General features: G+C 36.5%; 1 protein-coding gene across 1 annotated transcript in view; it reads left to right on the top strand.

Moving 5' to 3' along the window:
• The window catches only part of LOC106883763 (insulin-like growth factor-binding protein-related protein 1), a 119,766-nt gene extending 101,865 nt beyond the window's left edge, over window positions 1-17,901 (top strand). The window contains exon 4 of the mRNA XM_089362553.1: window positions 16,538-17,901. Within this exon, the coding sequence (XP_089218679.1) occupies window positions 16,538-16,584 (47 nt within the window). The 3' untranslated portion in view covers window positions 16,585-17,901. The remainder of the gene's footprint in view (window positions 1-16,537) is intronic.
• The last annotated feature ends 431 nt before the right edge of the window (window positions 17,902-18,332 follow it).

Below are 18,332 nucleotides of genomic sequence, written 5' to 3'. Positions count from 1 at the left end.
ATTGTACACACACATGCAACTATTAACATATACATATATATATTATATATATATATAAATATATATATGCGTGTGTATGTGTGCATGTGTGTGTAGAAAATAAAACCAAGCATGAGAGTTACATCATCACACCTGTGTTTCATTAACAAAACTCATTAATTACACATTGTAAATTTTGCAATCAAAACATATTTTTCAATCTTTAGAGATATCTATAACCTTTATATATAACATTACTTACTGTATTGCAAAATTCTTGACAAAAGTAACCGTTGTGGAACAATCAAATGTGTAAAATTAAAGGCAGTATACATTTGGTATTAGATAGGAAAAGTCACATAAAAGAAAGGCAAGAAAGGCAAGAAATTAAATGTTGGCCGAGAGACAAATGATGGAAATAACAAAGCACTTTATGATGCATGATTTTGTGTTGCTTTATCAGTTGATTTTCTTCAACACAAATTAAGATTTGTGCAAGAGGCAGGCATAAGTCTGGTGGGAAGAGGTACAGTCACACATAAAAACTAGCAATCAATATATATTGTCCGCTTTCCTACATATATATATATATATATATATATATATATATATATATATATATATATATATATATATATATATATATATATATATATATATATATATATATATATATATATATATATATATATAAGAATTTAAGGATTGGAGAAAACGCATATGTTATAATTGCAATTATAACATGCGTTTTCTCCAATCCTTAAATTCTTAAATATACTCAAATACCCAAAATTTCAAGGAGTTCCTGCCTTAAAAACTGGAACTAAACCACAGTTATTTTGTGTTCTTTGCTACATTGGTTTCTATTAACCCATTTATTCTATCAGAAGAATTCTTATTCATTAAGATAGAAGAAATACACATAATTATATATATATATATATATATATATATATATATATATATATATACATACATATATATATATATAAATAATATATATGTGTATGTACATATATAAGATTAGACTAGTGCTTCATCATAGGTTAGCTACCGTCAGACCAATCCTATGACACCCTCTTGCAAACTACCTCGTCGACGAATGATAGGGACCTTCTCTTTGTGGCTGGTAACTTCAATGGTCATGCTGGAGGCTTCCATGTCATACATGGAGGCTATAGCTTCGGTTCCCGCAATGAGGAGAGAACCAGACTGCTGGAGTTCTGTGATGCAACCGATCTTGTGGTTTGCAATACCAGCTTCAGGAAACCTGCCTGTTACCTAGTCACCTACCGATCCGGCAGACACTCTAGCCAAATCGACTACATCCTCGCCAGAAATAGGGAAAGAGGGCGGCTTATAAATGCCAAAACCTTCCCTGGCAAAGAATGTACCCCTCAACACAGATTAGTAGTTAGCGACTTCGGGATCAAGGCAAAATGGGTGCCCAGAAGTAGACCGGCTTGGAAGAGAAGGGTGTGGAAGCTTAAAGACCCTGCAAACGGACAGAGATTTAGAGACATGTTACTCGAAGCATTTGACGAAATAGAAGGGGATATAGCATCATACAACATGGAAGACAATTGGAGATTTCTGCGGGACAACCTGCTGAGAGCCACCTACCAGATCTGTGGTTGGTGTAAAGTCCCCTCTCGACCCAAAGTAACGTGGTGGTGGAACAAAGAGATAGACAGGGCTATTAGACAAAAGAAACAGGTTTGGAAGGATTGGTAGAACGCTGGTAGCAGGGAATTGTATCAGACTGCCAGAAGGGAAGCTAGGCGACAGGTTTATTTAGCCAGAGGGGAAGCAGATAAGAAAAAATTTGCCAATGTTCTGCGCCGTGAGGACCAAAGACTTGAGGTATTTCGTGTTGCAAGACAGTGTAGGAGAGAGAATAGTGATGTCGTAGGAGAGAAATGTGTTCGCATGGATGATGGTACACTTGCACTAAATGAGGCTGCAAAGAAAGAGGTCTGGAGATGCCACTACGATAGATTGCTCAATAAAGAGAATGAATGGGAGAAAGAGAGTCTGCCGTATGTCGACCCAACAGAGGGACGAGCTATCCGAGTTGACAGTACCATGGTAGATAAAGCAATTAACAGTATGAAGACAGAGAAAGCTCCCGGCCCATCAGGAATGATTGCAGAGATGCTCAAAATATTTGGCGGAGTCGGTTATAGCCTAGTCACTTGTATAGTCAACCAGGTGATACATGAAGGAGTCATACCCAATGACTGGTGTAGCAGCACCATAGTCAACTGCTACAAAGGTAAAGGTGATGCTTTAGATACAAATAATTACAGAGGTATCAAGTTGTTGGATCAGTTATGAAGGTCAAGGAGAGGATCATAGCCCAACTAATTAGGGAGAGAGTCAGTTTAGATAAGATGCAGTTTGGGTTCATGCCAGGCAAAAGTACCAATGATGCTATATTTCTAGTAAGACAGCTGCAGGGGAAATACCTAGCCAAAGATAAACCTCTGTACCTGGCTTTTGTTGACATGGAGAATGCCTTTGACAGGGTCCCCTGATCCCTTATCTGGCAGTCAATGAGGAAACTTGGGATAGAAGAATGGTTAGTGAGAGCTGTGCGCGCCATGTACAGAGATGCTGTCTGTAAGGTGAGGGTTGGAAATGAGTACAGTGATGAATTCCGGGTGGAGGTAGGGGTCCACCAAGGTTCTGTCCTCAGCCCCCTCCTATTTATCATAGTCCTCCAGGCGATAACAGAGGAATTCAAGACAGGATGACCCTGGGAGCTCCTCTATGCTGATTACCTTGCTTTAATTGCTGAGTCACTATCAGAACTAGAGAAGTTTCAGGTGTGGAAGCAGGGACTAGAATCGAAGGGCTTTAGAGTCAACCTACCTAAAACCAAAGTCCTAATATGTAGGAAGGTAGATAAAACACAAACCCCTTCAGGTAGATGACCCTGCATAATATGTAGAAGATGTTTAGGTAGAAACTCTATAAGATGTACCCAGTGCAAGCTATGGACACATAAGAGGTGCAGCAATATCAAAGGCAGGTTAACTAGGAAGTTAGTTTTTGTATGTAGCAGATGTTTAGGTGCAATAAAGACTGTAAACAAGCAGGAAACAACTTCTGTCTCATTCCAGGGAGAAAAACTAGAGGTAGTTGATAGCTTTCGCTATCTGGATGACCAAGTTAGTAGTGGGGATGGTTGCGCTGAAAGTGTAGCTGCTAGAATAAGAATAGCCTGCGCAAAGTTCAGAGAGCTCTTACCTCTGCTGGCGACAAAGGGACTCTCACTCAGAGTAAAAGGCAGACTGTATGACGCATGTGTACGTACAGCCATGCTTCATGGCAGTGAAACATGGGCCGTGACTGCTGAGGACATGTGTAAGCTCACAAGGAATGAAGCCAGTATGCTCCGATGGATGAGTAATGTCAGTGTGCATACCCGACAGAGGGTAAGTATCTTGAGAGAAAAGTTGAACTTACGAAGCATCAGTTGTGGTGTACAAGAGAGATGATTGTGCTGGTATGGACGAGGATAGCTGCGTGAAAAAGTGCCACACCCTAGCAGTTGAGGGAACCCGTGGAAGAGATAGGCCCAGGAAGACCTGGAATGAGGTGGTGAGGCAAGACCTTCGAACATTGGGCCTCACCGAGGTGATGACTTCTGACCGAGACCTTTGGAAATATGCTGTGCGTGAGAAGACCCAGCAAGCCAAGTGAGACCTAAATCCAAGGCCTCTGCCAGGGGTGTAGCCAGCCCACCTATGCGTACCTTTCCTTCATTGGACACTAAACTCCACTTGCGAAGACCTGTTGAGGCAAGTGAAATCGAAACCGAACTAAATATATATATATATATATATATATATATATATATATATATATATATATATATATATGTATATGCGTATATGGGTACAGGACGTCACCAAGTGTGTAAACAACATGAAGTATGAAAACAAACGAGTTAAATACGCAAACAACGGGAGAAAAATGGAAAACAGGACAAGTGAACACAGAGAACAACCCTTCATCAGTTGTCAGTTGTCTATCTGCTCCTCATTTCGAGCATTCAACGATAAAATGAGTCTTCAAAGACAGTTGTTCCCACAAATTCTAAAATAAAATTTTGGATTTATGGAAGTTGGGAACAAATACAGGACAGTGGAGACATACAAGGAAACCGAACGAAATCAAACATGGATGGTCATTAGACCAGAACGAGAGGAAAATAGTGAACGCTGGGAGAAATATTTTCTTTGCAAAGAGAAAAGATGGAAGAGAGAAAGAAAACACCCAGTCCTTAGAATGTCGTGCAGGAAAAGAAAGATGGTCACATGAGGAAAGGAAAGATGTATGATGATCATGTGTGAGGAACTGAATCTTACGCGTCCATTTCCAAGTAAGTTTATGTATACATACATACATACATACATACATACATACATACATACATATATATCGATGCAGGAGTGGCTGTGTGGTAAGTAGCTTGCTTCCCAACAATATGGTTCTGGGTTCTGTCCCACTGTATGGCACCTTGGGGAAGTGTCTACTATAGCCTCAGGCCGACCAAAGCTTTGTGAGTGGATTTGGTAGACGGAAACCGAAAGAAGCCCGTCGTATGTATACATATATATATGTTTGTTCCCTCACCATCGCTTGACAACCAATGTTGGTGTGTTTATGTCCCTATAATATATAGCAGTTCGGGAAAAGAGATCGATAGAATAAGTACTTGACTTACAAAGAATAAGTACTCGACTTACAAAGAATAAGTTCTGGAGTCGATTTGCTTGACTAAAGATGGTGCTTCAGCATGGCTGCTGTCAAATGACTGAAACAAATAAAAGAATATATATATGTACACACACACACACACACACACACACACACACACACACACACACACACACACACAGAGGTATGTTGGTGCAAAGACGAAAAATAGAACTCAAAATATGAGTATATGTATATTTTTATTAATATATATATATATATAATAAACTTTGGCATCAAGAGTTACATAAATGCTAGAACTAGACGCCACTGCATAGTACCAAGGACTCCAAATTTGCCATCAAAATGTAGGGCAAGATACTGCAATAGACTGGGCTTCAGATGTCCACAGCTCTTCAATATCCTTGCCAAATCAGATTGGAATCTGATTCAGTCACCCCCCCCCCCCAGCTTACCAGTTTTCAGTGAAACCGTCCAACCCATGCCAGTATGGAAAGTGGACAGTAAACGATGATGATGATGATGATGATATATAGTTAAAACTTACTTGCAAATGGACGCGTAGCGTTTGATAATATAATAATACAAATGATATATGAGCATATGCATGTATACATACATATATGTACATACCTACATCTACATGTATATATAGATGTATATCCGGGTACAGGACGTCAGAAAAGGAACAGGAACATAAAGCACAAAAACGGACTTTTTTTTTCAGACAACAGAATGAACACAGGAAAACAGACAAGCCACTTATGGAACTTTTCCTTCATCAGCTGCCTCTATTCTAAACTAGGCGTTTCGAAGATGAGGCAGAACGCGCTCTTAGAATAGCTCTTCCTGCTTAGTGGATTAACCTGCTAAACAGAGGGTTCCAAGGTAGCAAGCACAAACCAAGACAGGAAAAATTAAACAGTGAAAACAACATTAAAATCGTAGGGCCAAACGCAATGAGATATTGAATGGTGTGATGTGACGAAGCTGAACGGAGAGAGACAGTAGTTTCGTCTTGCCTATATATAATTTTAAAATAGGATAAAATCTTTATAAGAATTTATCAAGTAGCTAGCATGAAAAACCTCATAAGGGGAAAATTTATTAATTATTCCCTTTAAATATATTAATTTATATTAAGGGCATTACTATACATAAATGCCTCACACTAGGAGGGATTCTTAAAGTCAAAACTGTGTTTATTATGGTAGTTTTGACTTTAAGAGTCCCTCCTAGCGAGTGGCATTTATGTATAGTAATGTCCTTTGTATATATATATATATATATATATATATATATATATATATATATATATATATATATATATATATTGAGAGCAAAATTTGATATCTGTGTACAAAGACACAAACCATAACTATTCAACCACTGGGCAACAAAAAGAACCCCTGCCCACACTACCACTTGACTACCAGGTTAAATTTTGAGAGCCTTATTTTGGGACTGTCACTAGACATGTTCACTCGACCGTGTCATCCTTAATTTTCAGCACAAAAAAATATTGTCACTTAATATTAACACATGGTGAAACCTACAAATATTTCTATTGTTAACTTCCTCTACCACATTTAACAGAGAAAATTCAGACAGCCTTGATTGTTTGGGACTGTCACTAGACATGTTCACTCAGCTGTGGTAGCTTTAACTTATGGTGCCAAACATATTGCGTGACATTAAAGAATGGATGTAGCAGGGAACTTACAAACATTTTAAAATCTGATCACGTGATTATCCTCAGTCGATCAAAACATGTCCAAAACATACTAATTTGTGCAATGTTCTCTCTATAAAAACAAGACAATTTTTAAGTTCAAAAAAGAAGCAAGACAGATGCAGCATAGCTCCACGTCTTTCTATCTCAACTTCTGAAAATCAGAGAAATCTGCGACACCAGTTAAATCTTTAAGTCTTAAAAAAAAATTTTTTATAAAAAATCTAAACAAATCCTATTGCATTTTCAACTTCGTTTTTCTATACATACATACATACATACATACACACACACGCGCACACACACACACACACACACACACACACACACACACACACACACACACACACACACACACACACACACACACACACACACCTATTTATGTATGTATGTGTGTGTATAATAGAGACAGAGACAGTGAGAAGCAGATGAATACACAGAAAATGCTTATATGGCAAGCCTGGGACTGTCATTAGACATGTCACTAACAGCATTATGGATACTTATAAGAAAGCAGACTATGTTTTATACAACAAAGTGAATCTAGAAGCAAAAAGAATCATGACGACCAGCCCAAATGTTAGTGATAGAGTGGAGTATCTCCTTCTGCTGTATAAACCTTTTATTTCCCTAAAAGACCACAAAATTAATTTGGAGTACATCCCTAAATATAAACATTAACTCTGATGGATCATGAGTAAAAATATCTAAGATTTCATTTTATTCTGAATTAGAAATATTATAATTATAGATTTCCATTTATGGGATACTAGCATGTCCACTATAAACTGTGTTAGGAGCAGTAGTGAGAAACATAACTGTAAGTTAACTCAGTTTGATATTTGATAATTCCGTTTTATTTTTCTATTTTTTTTTAGAAGTAGGTCTACACAGGGATGACAGCCTTATTGTGACCTTTACTATGAACAAACATGGGCTCAATGGCCTTAGGAAGAAGCTTAAAGCATTCTCTCAGCATATGGGCTTAAAAATCACAGTTAAATGAACCATAGTAATGTTGACATTTTAGATATCAATTTAGATTTGCAGTCTAACACCTTTTAGTCTGGTCATAAGTCTAAAAAGTATTCTATATTAATAAAGGTTCCAATAATCTGCCCTGTATTCTTAAGGTCATAGTTAGTAATATAGGTAAGCGAGTTTCTTCTTTGCCAGTGGGCCTTTTCATACTACAATGACACACTAAGCAATAGTGTATTGTCTGTGATGATCTCCTATGTTGGTAGTGGAAGCAACACCAGAAGGTCTCATAGAACTTGAACTAGAAATGTTTTGTGGTTTAACCCAACATTTAACATGAGCTTTAGGACTAATGCAGCTCAAGAATTTTATAGGTTAGTATTAAGACATTTTCCTAGGGACCATAAATATTACAGAATTTTTAACAGGAAGTGAGCTATTCTTATTAGAAAAATTTTGCCTCGTTTTTTTACCAGCACAATGTCTGTAAGCTCAATAAACCTAATGACTGTGACGATGAACCTAAATGTAATTTCAAAGATCCCAGTTGCAGCCCTTTGAATAGTAATTTCCTGATTAAGAGTTGTACATAGGGCTAAACAAGACTTACACTGGAGAAGCAGAAAACAGTTTCGAAATACGACTTTATTTATACAAGAATTCTTTCGAAGACCCATAGAACAGGTCTTCAATGAGTTCACCTAAACACATGGCAATTTTATGATACAGTGGACTGTTTTGGAGAAATCTAGTCCATACAGGGATGGATCATATCAAAATTCTATGAGATGTCCATTGTGCTTGATTGAAAAGTACTTTATCTTGTTCCAAAATAAAATCTGCATTGAACCACAAATTTGAGCTTTCGAGTATTTATAGACATTCTTCAAATTACTTAATTCCTAGATCATCAAATGGCTAAGCATTGCAAATTATTATTGATGGAGGTTTGATTCATCAGCCTAATATAACTGGTTAGATACTTTCACTCTTTTCATTTACTTTATTTCCGACCATCAAATTTGTTTTATATACCATTTTATTATATGCATATTTTATGCCTTCCCCCTGCCACACACCTTTTATCATTTAAGATTTATGTTATACACACGTAGATATATTATTATTTCTATTACATTTTTATAATTTATCATTGGGCGACTTTGCTGTATTTTTGGTTTATTTTATCACAAGTGCTCTCTATATGTACATGTAAGTATGTATGTATGTCATTATTCAGTTTATTTCAAGATTTCTTGTCAACAGAGAAAGAACCGGTTTCTAACCTAGATCTAAGGTTCCTTCATTGGAATTTCAACATCAACAACAGGGTATTTTTGTTTGTATGTATGTATGTATGTATGTATGTATGTATGTATTCTCATGCATATAGTTACATATCTAGACATGCTCATATATATTTATATTATAAACTTCTGGAAAGTTTTACAGTATTTTACAGTTCCAGTGACTGGATTGGATCTGTAGTCTTCGAATTAGCTGTCTCCTTTCTGGTTTTGAGAAGCCTAATTTCTCAAGATTGGTATTTAGTGTTACATATTGGTGTTACATATCCCAGGGCCCCAATAATTACAGGTATAAGCCTGAATTTGTAATCTGGATAGAGCACCTGCCTAATTTCTCAAGATGAGTATATAGGCTGTGTGTTACATATCTCAGCACCCCAATAAACCTGAACATGTAATCTGGATAGAGTAACTGCAGATTTCTCATTAGTTCAGCATAGGTGTTCTTTTTTTCACTGATCTTCAGCTTTATGTTAACATCCACTGGGCAGCTAATTTCCACAACTGTGCACAGTTTCTCTTCTCTGTCTCAAATCATTATATCAGGTCTGTTGTACTTACATTTTATTGAGGTCTTCACTGGTACATTCCACCAGTATTCCTTATTATTATGAGTGGCTATGGCTTCTACCATATTGTGGGTTTTTATTTCTTTGTCCTCGGGATTATCGTTCCGATGGATTTCATTATAGAGTTTCCTTGCTACAAGGTCATGTCTCATCGGTAGATAATATCGTGATGACATTTTCAGACAGCTGCTTATGATGTGGGTGATATCTTCAGTGTGAACTCCACAAAGTCTACATCGGTTGCAACATTTTATGACTTTTCCCACATCTCTGTCCCTTTGCAAAAGCATACCCTTCAAAGTGGGAGGTAGTAATCCGGCTATTCGTCCATGATAAACTGCTTTGGTGATCGATGAAAAGTCTTCTGCTCATATAGGCTCATCCTTTTATCTGAAGATATTTGCGGTTGAGTTGTGCGACTTCTTTGGGCATATATTCTAGGTTATCAGACAAAGTGTTGCTCAAGGAGCTGTCTTCCAAGTTTTATGATGTTATCAGCCTCATGTATGCATACTTGGTGAAGGGATGCACTTCGACGCTTGGTGGTATGTATATATGTAAGTAAGTATGTATAAATGGATATGTATACTTAAATCTAAATAGATGTATTTAGGTGATTTTACTTGTGTATGGGTGTGAGCTTTTCTACATATACAAATGTACGAAGAGGTATAAGTGCTAGGATGAAAGTATACAAATGTATTGTAGGAGTAGGCAAATATGCATGCATGGGTGTATGTAAATGTGTTTATATATAAGAATATGTTGTAGTATATATATATATAACCAGCTGAAATTGCAAAGATCATCTGGAACTCAACTGAAGAAAGAAAACTCTGAATGACCCGTCCTTGTTTTTTAGTATCCTCTAACTGTCTGGATGTTTTGTCCCATTTTTGGTATTCCATTATATATAAATATATATATATATATATATATATATATGTGTGTGTGTGTGTGTGTGTGTGTGTGTGTATGTATGTATGTGTCTGTGCATGTATGTGTCTGTGCATGTATGTGAGTGGGCATAAATGCATGTATATAAGTATGTGTATATATATATATATATATATATATATATATATATATATATATATGTCGCCTCCAGCTCGATCCCACTACCCACCCCATTTTCCCCAACCCACCCCTATCCGCTTTCAAACGCGCCCGCAACCTACGCGATCTACTGGTCCGCAGTACCTTCTCCTCTTCCTCCCCACCCCCACCCGGCTCCTTCCCGTGCTCCAGATCCCGCTGTCACACCTACCCCTTCATCACCAACACTACCTCTGTCACCGGATCGAACCTACAAACACTTCACATTCCACACAGTTTCACCTGCACCTCCTCCAACCTTATTTACTGCATCAAATGCACCCTATGCAACCAACTCTACGTGGGGCAGACGGGCCGCCGGCTGGCCGACCGTTTCACCGAACACCTAAGGGACGTTCGGCTAGGTTCGGACTCCCCTGTCGGCCGTCACTTCCAACTGCCCAACCACTCTCCCTCTAACATCTCCGTTTTTGGCCTCGCCCTGCACCATGGGTCCACTCCCTCGCGACTCCACTTGGAGCAACGCTACATTTTCAACCTTAATTCTTCTTTCCCCTTCGGACTCAACGCAGCCTTCTCTTCCTTATGACTCTCCCCTTTACGTCCCTGCAACACTTTACGTAATTTTTTTTTCGTCCCCTTTACATTATATCCATTATTCTCTTGTTATTACACTTACTTTTTTCCACTTTTTATCTCACCACTACCTACACGCACACATACCCACACACCTTACATATATACCGCCCACATACATGACAAACATACATACGCGCCCTCACACACACATAGCCGAACGCACATATATACACACACACACCCATATATACGCGCACGCCTACATACACAGCCGCATACACATACACACAGGAGTGCACACACAAAATAACACACATACCTGGCACACATACGCACGCACACACATAAACACACGCATACACACCCCTCACATACATAAAACCACACACACACATACACATATACACACATGCACACACACCTCTCACATACACAATACTCACTCACATACATAACACACACGCACGCACGAAAACATACACAATATACACATACACGCACGCACAAAAAATATACACACACGCGCACACGGAAACACATACAGACACACATAAACACACACACACCCGTACCTAACACTCACAATCCCACACACACACGCACATCCACACATATACACACACACGCACACACCCACATACACACACTTCTCACCAACACTACACACTCACACAGACACGCATACAATCATACACACATGGGCATAAACAACACACGCATATACAATAGCAAACGCACGCACACACACGTACACAGCAACGCACATACACACAAACACACACGCACGCACAGAAAACATACACATACACACACGCGCACATATAAAATACACACACACACGTACACAGACCTAACACCTACAACCCCACACAAACACGAACACACACACACTCAAATAACCACCTGTTGACCTTCTACCTACACTGTCTATAGCGTCCACTAATCAGTCCTGCTACTAATTTCTTCCACTACATACGCACACACACGTTCTGTTATCACACACACACTCGCAGACTTTCGCACACGCACAGATTCATCTCCCTTTTTCACTCTCCTATCTTAGAAAGAACTTTTCCCCCACCACCTCCTCTTCCGGTCTTTTCATAATGTAACCTCGTGGGCATCGGTACCATTTTCCTCTTTCTCCGTTCTTCCATTCTCCGAACTTTCCATCTTTCCGACGAAGGGCTACGCCCGAAACGTCATACACTCTCTCTTTCCTTTCCTGAGCGTCCAATAATACTATCCATATCACGTCCTCACTTTGTTGTTTTTTTGTTTTTTTGTTATTGTTTTTTTGAACTATATATATATATATATATATATATAAGTGAATGTGGTGATATATGTATGTGGTAAACAGACACTAAGAGATTTACAACCAACTGAGGCCCCTGACCCTGAACCAATAGTGCAGTGTCTTGCCTTACAGCAGGATACAAGCATGGCTGGACAGTTTAATGACATGTACTTAACTACCCAAGGGTGTGTGTATGTTCAAAGGACCACAAGTGTGGGTATAGAAGTAAAAACAGAAAAAATATCGGGATGTAAACCCATGTATGATCGTCCATATAAAAAAGCAAAGTGGTTTCACTGCGGGTTTACAGGACATAAATCACACTGCAAAAACTAGAATGATAGGAAAATGGAACAAACAAGAAAAAATAGTTTGTCAGCAGGAAAATCGTGAATGTAAGAATTGAAACTACTAGTGTCAGAATACAATTAGACATGGGAAGTGACATCACAGTCATAAATGAGAAAACATGGGATCAAATGGGCAAACCAAAATTATGTAGTCCAAACAAAATAGCGTATGGTGTTACGGGATGAAAATTATATATCACGGGTGATGCATTTGTGATATAATGTTCAAAGGTCGAACCAAAAAAGTGAATGTTTATGTGTTTAAAAAATCCATAAATTTATTTGGCACTGAATGTATGGAGAAAATTAATTTATGGGATACACCCATAAGCGTTGTGTGCAATAACGTAAACGGAGCAGTCAAACAATCGAACGAGGTCGATGAACTAAGACAAAAACTAAAAAAACATTTGAGAAAGTTTTTTGGAAGGTTTAGGTTGTTGCACAAAAACAAAAGCAAGGAGTGCTATCAAAGAAAATTCAACACTTATTTTCAGGCCCAAACGGAACAATCTGTTTGCGGTGGTACACCAGGTCAATAAAGAACTAGAAAGGTTGGAAAGCCTGAATATAATTGAAAAGATTGAGCATGCAGACTGAGCAATACCAGCAGTCTACATAAAAAGAAAAAAATAATAAGCTAAGAGTGCACACAGACTTCTCGACCGGATTAATTGCCATCACATACACCGATAACATTTTGATAAAGAGCAAGTCTCAGGTGCAACACGTTGAACATATAAATAAAATATTTGAGAGAATAAGTGAATATGGGCGAAAACTGACAGAAAAAAATGCGAATTTTTGATGGAAAAAATAAAATAACCTAGATCAAGTAATCGACAAAAGCATAAGCAGACTGGAGCCATCAAGGGCGATAGCAATATGAAATATACCACCCCTGACGAATGTGACAATGCTACAAGCATTCCTAGGCTTGCTAAATTATTACCAAGTGTATGGGAAAGTAATCTCGACACACACAGCAAACGGACTGCAGCGGTGAGGTACCGTTCTATTAAACTATGATTATCATCATCATCATCATCATTGTTGTTTAACGTCCGCTTTCCATGCTAGCATGGGTTGGACGATTTGACGATTTCACATAATGAATCTCGCAAACTAAATCCAAAAACGAAACATATATATATATGTGTGTGTGTTTTGATGTATGAGTGTGTGTGTGTGTGTGCATGTGTAAACCTATATAGTAGATACACAAACATGTCAGATTTACTTATTTATCAGTAAATTAGAAAAAATGATGACTAATTTTCAACTCTTATTGGGGGCTCATCAGCAGTATCTATATTACTTGAGCAATTATAATATTGTATATGTATGTGGGGGTGTGGGGGTGTATACATGTGCACACACATATGTACAGATATATAGAGATAGATTGATAGAGACATGAAATTTATAAAGTCCCTATTGAATTAAACAGCATATAACCATGCAGTTAAAACTTCATATGTTCAAACAGATGTCTGAGTAGGGAATTTGTTTTGTTACACAGATAATTTCATGTTATACTTCAATGGGTATAATGGTCATAGGGTACAAATAAATAGAACAATACAAGTGACTACAGCAAATTCTCTAACCATGACCGGAATGTGAACCTCTAAACTAAGTTTCCACACCATGGTCTATACCTCTTTTTCTCTTGGATTTCAGATTGTTGTGACAAATGCTTGCTTGGTCACCAATATTGTGGGTTTGTGATATTGGATGTGTGATGTTTTATTGAAGGCATCATCGTGTGATCTAGCTGGGTGCATGTATAATAAATGAAGCAACTCACAAACTTTTAACTTTTAACATATTCATTGCTGGACATGATATACTTCATTGGCTGTTTCCAAAAGAAAGATGTTGATAATATAACTACTGATTGGGAGAAGAGAACTGCACTGTTTCTGTAGAAGGTTAGCTTTGGTACATTGTGTGTGAATGTCTGAAGTTGTTTCTTGCTTGAGGTGATGTGTCTGTGTGCCAAAGGTGGTCTGGTCTTAGCAGTCTGCCTTGTATAAGTGCCTAAGGTGATCTATGCAATTGCCTGAGGCCATCTAGCTATGTTAAGCAGCAAATGGTTTTTATAGGGTGAAAAAGAGGGTGAATTTTTGGTCATCTGAGGAGCCATTTCACAACACAGCTTCACATTGATTGGTCAATTTATAAATCAATCATGATCCCTGAGGTTGGGGTTCAAATCTCTGCAAGATCATTATACTGTTGCAAATGTGCATTTAGAAGTCTATTTTTGGCCACTTTCAATCAGCCCTAGGGTGCCCGTGTTGAAATATTTCTCTCACAATATTTCTCTCACACATATGCTTCTATACAGATGATACAACACTTTTATCTTATTTAAGCCTTCCACACATGTGGAAGGGTTAAATGTGTAATTTCCAAGCAGTTTACATTCAGTACATTCAACCTACCCTTCCTGAGTGAATAAAGACCTCAGAAGTTTCATTCAATGGAAACATAACAAATTAGTCTTCTTTAACAATATCAAAATACTTTTGATACTTATATTCAGAAAACTGTTTGTGTCACATTTCATTTAAAACTATTATCACATTTATTAAAAATGTCAGATTACTCAATTTCTAATAATCTCCTGTAAGCATTAGATGTATACAATATTGCCAAAACTGCATAAAAAAAAATCTAGGATTCAACTTGAAAGCTAGAAAATATTTTATTCTTGACCTTGAATAAAGTTCTTGTATAACCTACATTAGGTAGCATATTTGAGACAGTGCTGTTGCTATATGCAAACATCAGAGACTACATTCAAAAGGAGGGTATTTGGCTCATTGGCAAAGTTTAATACACCAGTACACAACAACACTGGCTCAAAGATGTAGTTTCTTTCTCTGTACTTGTATTCATTCATCCTTTAAACATCTCAGCACATACTCATGCACCTAAGTCACTTAATGTATCTATCTTCCTTACTTTCTTCTTCTGCATTGTATCTCAAACTCAAATTCTTATTTTAAATATGCTTGCAGAGTTTGTGAGAAAAGTTATACAAGCATTTTATTGAAGGAACTTATTTTATTTTTTGATAGTTGAATTGTAACTCTGGCTTAACACTGACTCTATAGACTTCTATTGCTTCTTGTAAAGTTAAGCTTCCCTTTCATATCAAATACGGCCTACATATTTGTAGTTCTCTTGACGTTAGGAGGGGTATCCAGCTGTAAAAATTCTGCCAAAACAGTCACAGAAGTCTGGTGCAGGCTTCTGCCTGGCCGGCTCCTGTCAAACTGTCCTACCCATCCTATCATGGAAGGCAGACATTAAATGATGATGATGATACCTAGGTTGTATTTCAAGCATATGTTAATTGCAATAGTAAGTATTTACTAGAACTATTAAGAGCTTTATTTGGGAGAATCATGAGTATTCAGATTGAAAGTGAGTTTCAAAGAGTTATAGTTTTGTTGGGTTGAGTTAGTAAAGTTCTTAAAGAATTTGAATTGTTCTGAACTTTCGCTAGTAACTGGATGACTGATCTTAGTTCCCTGTGACTGTGGCCAGTGGTGGGCTTACATTTTGGCTAACAAGAATGTGTTTGCTTGTGGTGTGAGTTCCAACTGGCTAGTAAAGCTTTACTTGCTTCTTATATAACATGAGAGAATGTGTGAGTGTATGTATGTAGATATACTGCATATATGTTAAATGGTTTCTACAAAAGAATAGCACTGAAATGTTTTGACCTTTTAGTGATTATCTGTTCATAGATGACAAGCTAGGTCTTGCTGTATATTGAGGTGGTTTCTTTGATATGTTTAACTTTTATGGATTTCGTTGAGTTTAGGAATGAATGTACCAATGTCAGAAATAATGATCCTTATCATTAACCCTTTTTTTTTCTTTTTAATACAAAATGAGAGGTATATTTATAATAAATTCTTTTCTTTTATTTGCAGAACACAAAAGAAGAAGAACTAAGCGAAAAAATCCTGAAGTAAATTAAGTTTGTTTTCGCAATATTTCTAAAACATGAAGAAGAAAAGCAGATAATCTATTGACAAGATGTTATTAATTCATAATGTACTCTATGAATTAAACTTGTCTCTATAATTCAGAGACACTATATATAATTTAGAGAAAATAAATATAAACTGATGTAATACTGCAATTAAACATGATAGCAATTTTAATCACATGCTATATATAGGTTTTCCTTATAGATACAAAATTTCTGTTTTTCTGTTATTTTGTCAAAAATTCAAGTAAAATTTCTGAAATAATTTGAAAATGAATTATAGAAATGTCTTTTTCACGAATTGTCTTCTTTTACTTCCTTTACGAACAAAAGCAAGTGCATGCCTGAGATTTATTAAATGTATTAAAATCATGGAAGAAATTAAATTTCATAAAAAATTTTTTAGAGAAAGTAAACTAGGAAATAATTTTATCTCCTCAACCAGAAAAAAAACCCAAAAAACAACCTCAAATAAAATATAATCTTACCCATTCTGTGGATGAAATCTCTTTAATTTCACCACAGACAGAAATTCTAGACAAGAATTTGTAGATGGATAATTAGTGTTAATAAGACTTTCATTCAAAGGGACATATGAGCTCACCACAGATTATCTATTTAGTCTTCTATGGTTTGAATAGAAGAAAATATATAGCTATCCCCATAACAGTTTCATTTAACCATATGCTAATTTGTTCAAAGATTAATATTACATCTTGTTAATAATCATGACCTATATGATATCACCAACGGATTTTCAGCTATAATAAAATACTAAAATATGTAATTTATATCTAAAACCTTTGTTTAGAGTCATCATTTTGATGTGCTTGTTATGTTCAAAATTTTGCATCATCTACAAGTATCTAACCACTAATAGCTTTTCTTTTATAATTTATTCGAATTATATTTGAATATTTAGTAGCACAAGCTATATCATTTGATATCACATAAAACAAAGGGTATTCAAAAATTTGTTGATACTGCAACAAAGCTAAACAACTGTTATTTGAAATATCTATATCATGAGGTAACTCTGGAATTCCAATTAACTAATTGAAAGTTACCACTGATGTTTGTTCATATGATAATAGATTTTTTTAAGAGAGTTAATGACAGTATAGACCATAACAGTATTGATAAAGTAGTATACTTTGTTTTAAATAACAGAAATGCCAGCAAATCTATGGTCTGTCTCAATTGAGGTTAGGTTGCAGTATTGAAATAACTAAATATAAATGTATTGAAAGTAAGTTTATGAAACCTGTTTAAATAAAATTGAAGTGAAAAAGTAAAAATGAAAAATCTTGTTCTTTTGTTGCTGTATTTCAGACACATACACCTAGTCATATATACTAATATTTGCAGATGGCTGATGGCTATTAATATCAGGATTGATGGCTTTTACTGATAAACACTAAGTTTTTGTTGGCTCATACCATTTCATTGTGATTAGATACAGCCCACTGTCATAAATAGTGAAAGTTTGGTGGTCAAATACCAGTTATGTGGTGTTTTTAAAATTGGTAAAACTGTTATGACACAAATATTCACTTGCACTAAAACATTTAGCAATTTGGTTAGCCTTGTATTTGGATACAGTGCTTAGTTTTAATTATAGCCAATTAATTATAACTAATATATGACTAGTAGTCTGCAATAATTTTTCCAATTTTAAATGCATCACATTACTGGCATCACACCACCAAACTTATCTTTGCTGATGAAATATCAAC

The sequence above is a fragment of the Octopus bimaculoides genome, chromosome 14 (assembly GCF_046866305.1).
Source record: "Octopus bimaculoides isolate indiv1 chromosome 14, ASM4686630v1, whole genome shotgun sequence".
NCBI lineage: Eukaryota > Metazoa > Mollusca > Cephalopoda > Octopoda > Octopodidae > Octopus > Octopus bimaculoides.
The sequence above is the reverse complement of the archived record's forward strand: the minus strand, read 5'-3'. Positions and strand labels throughout refer to the sequence as shown.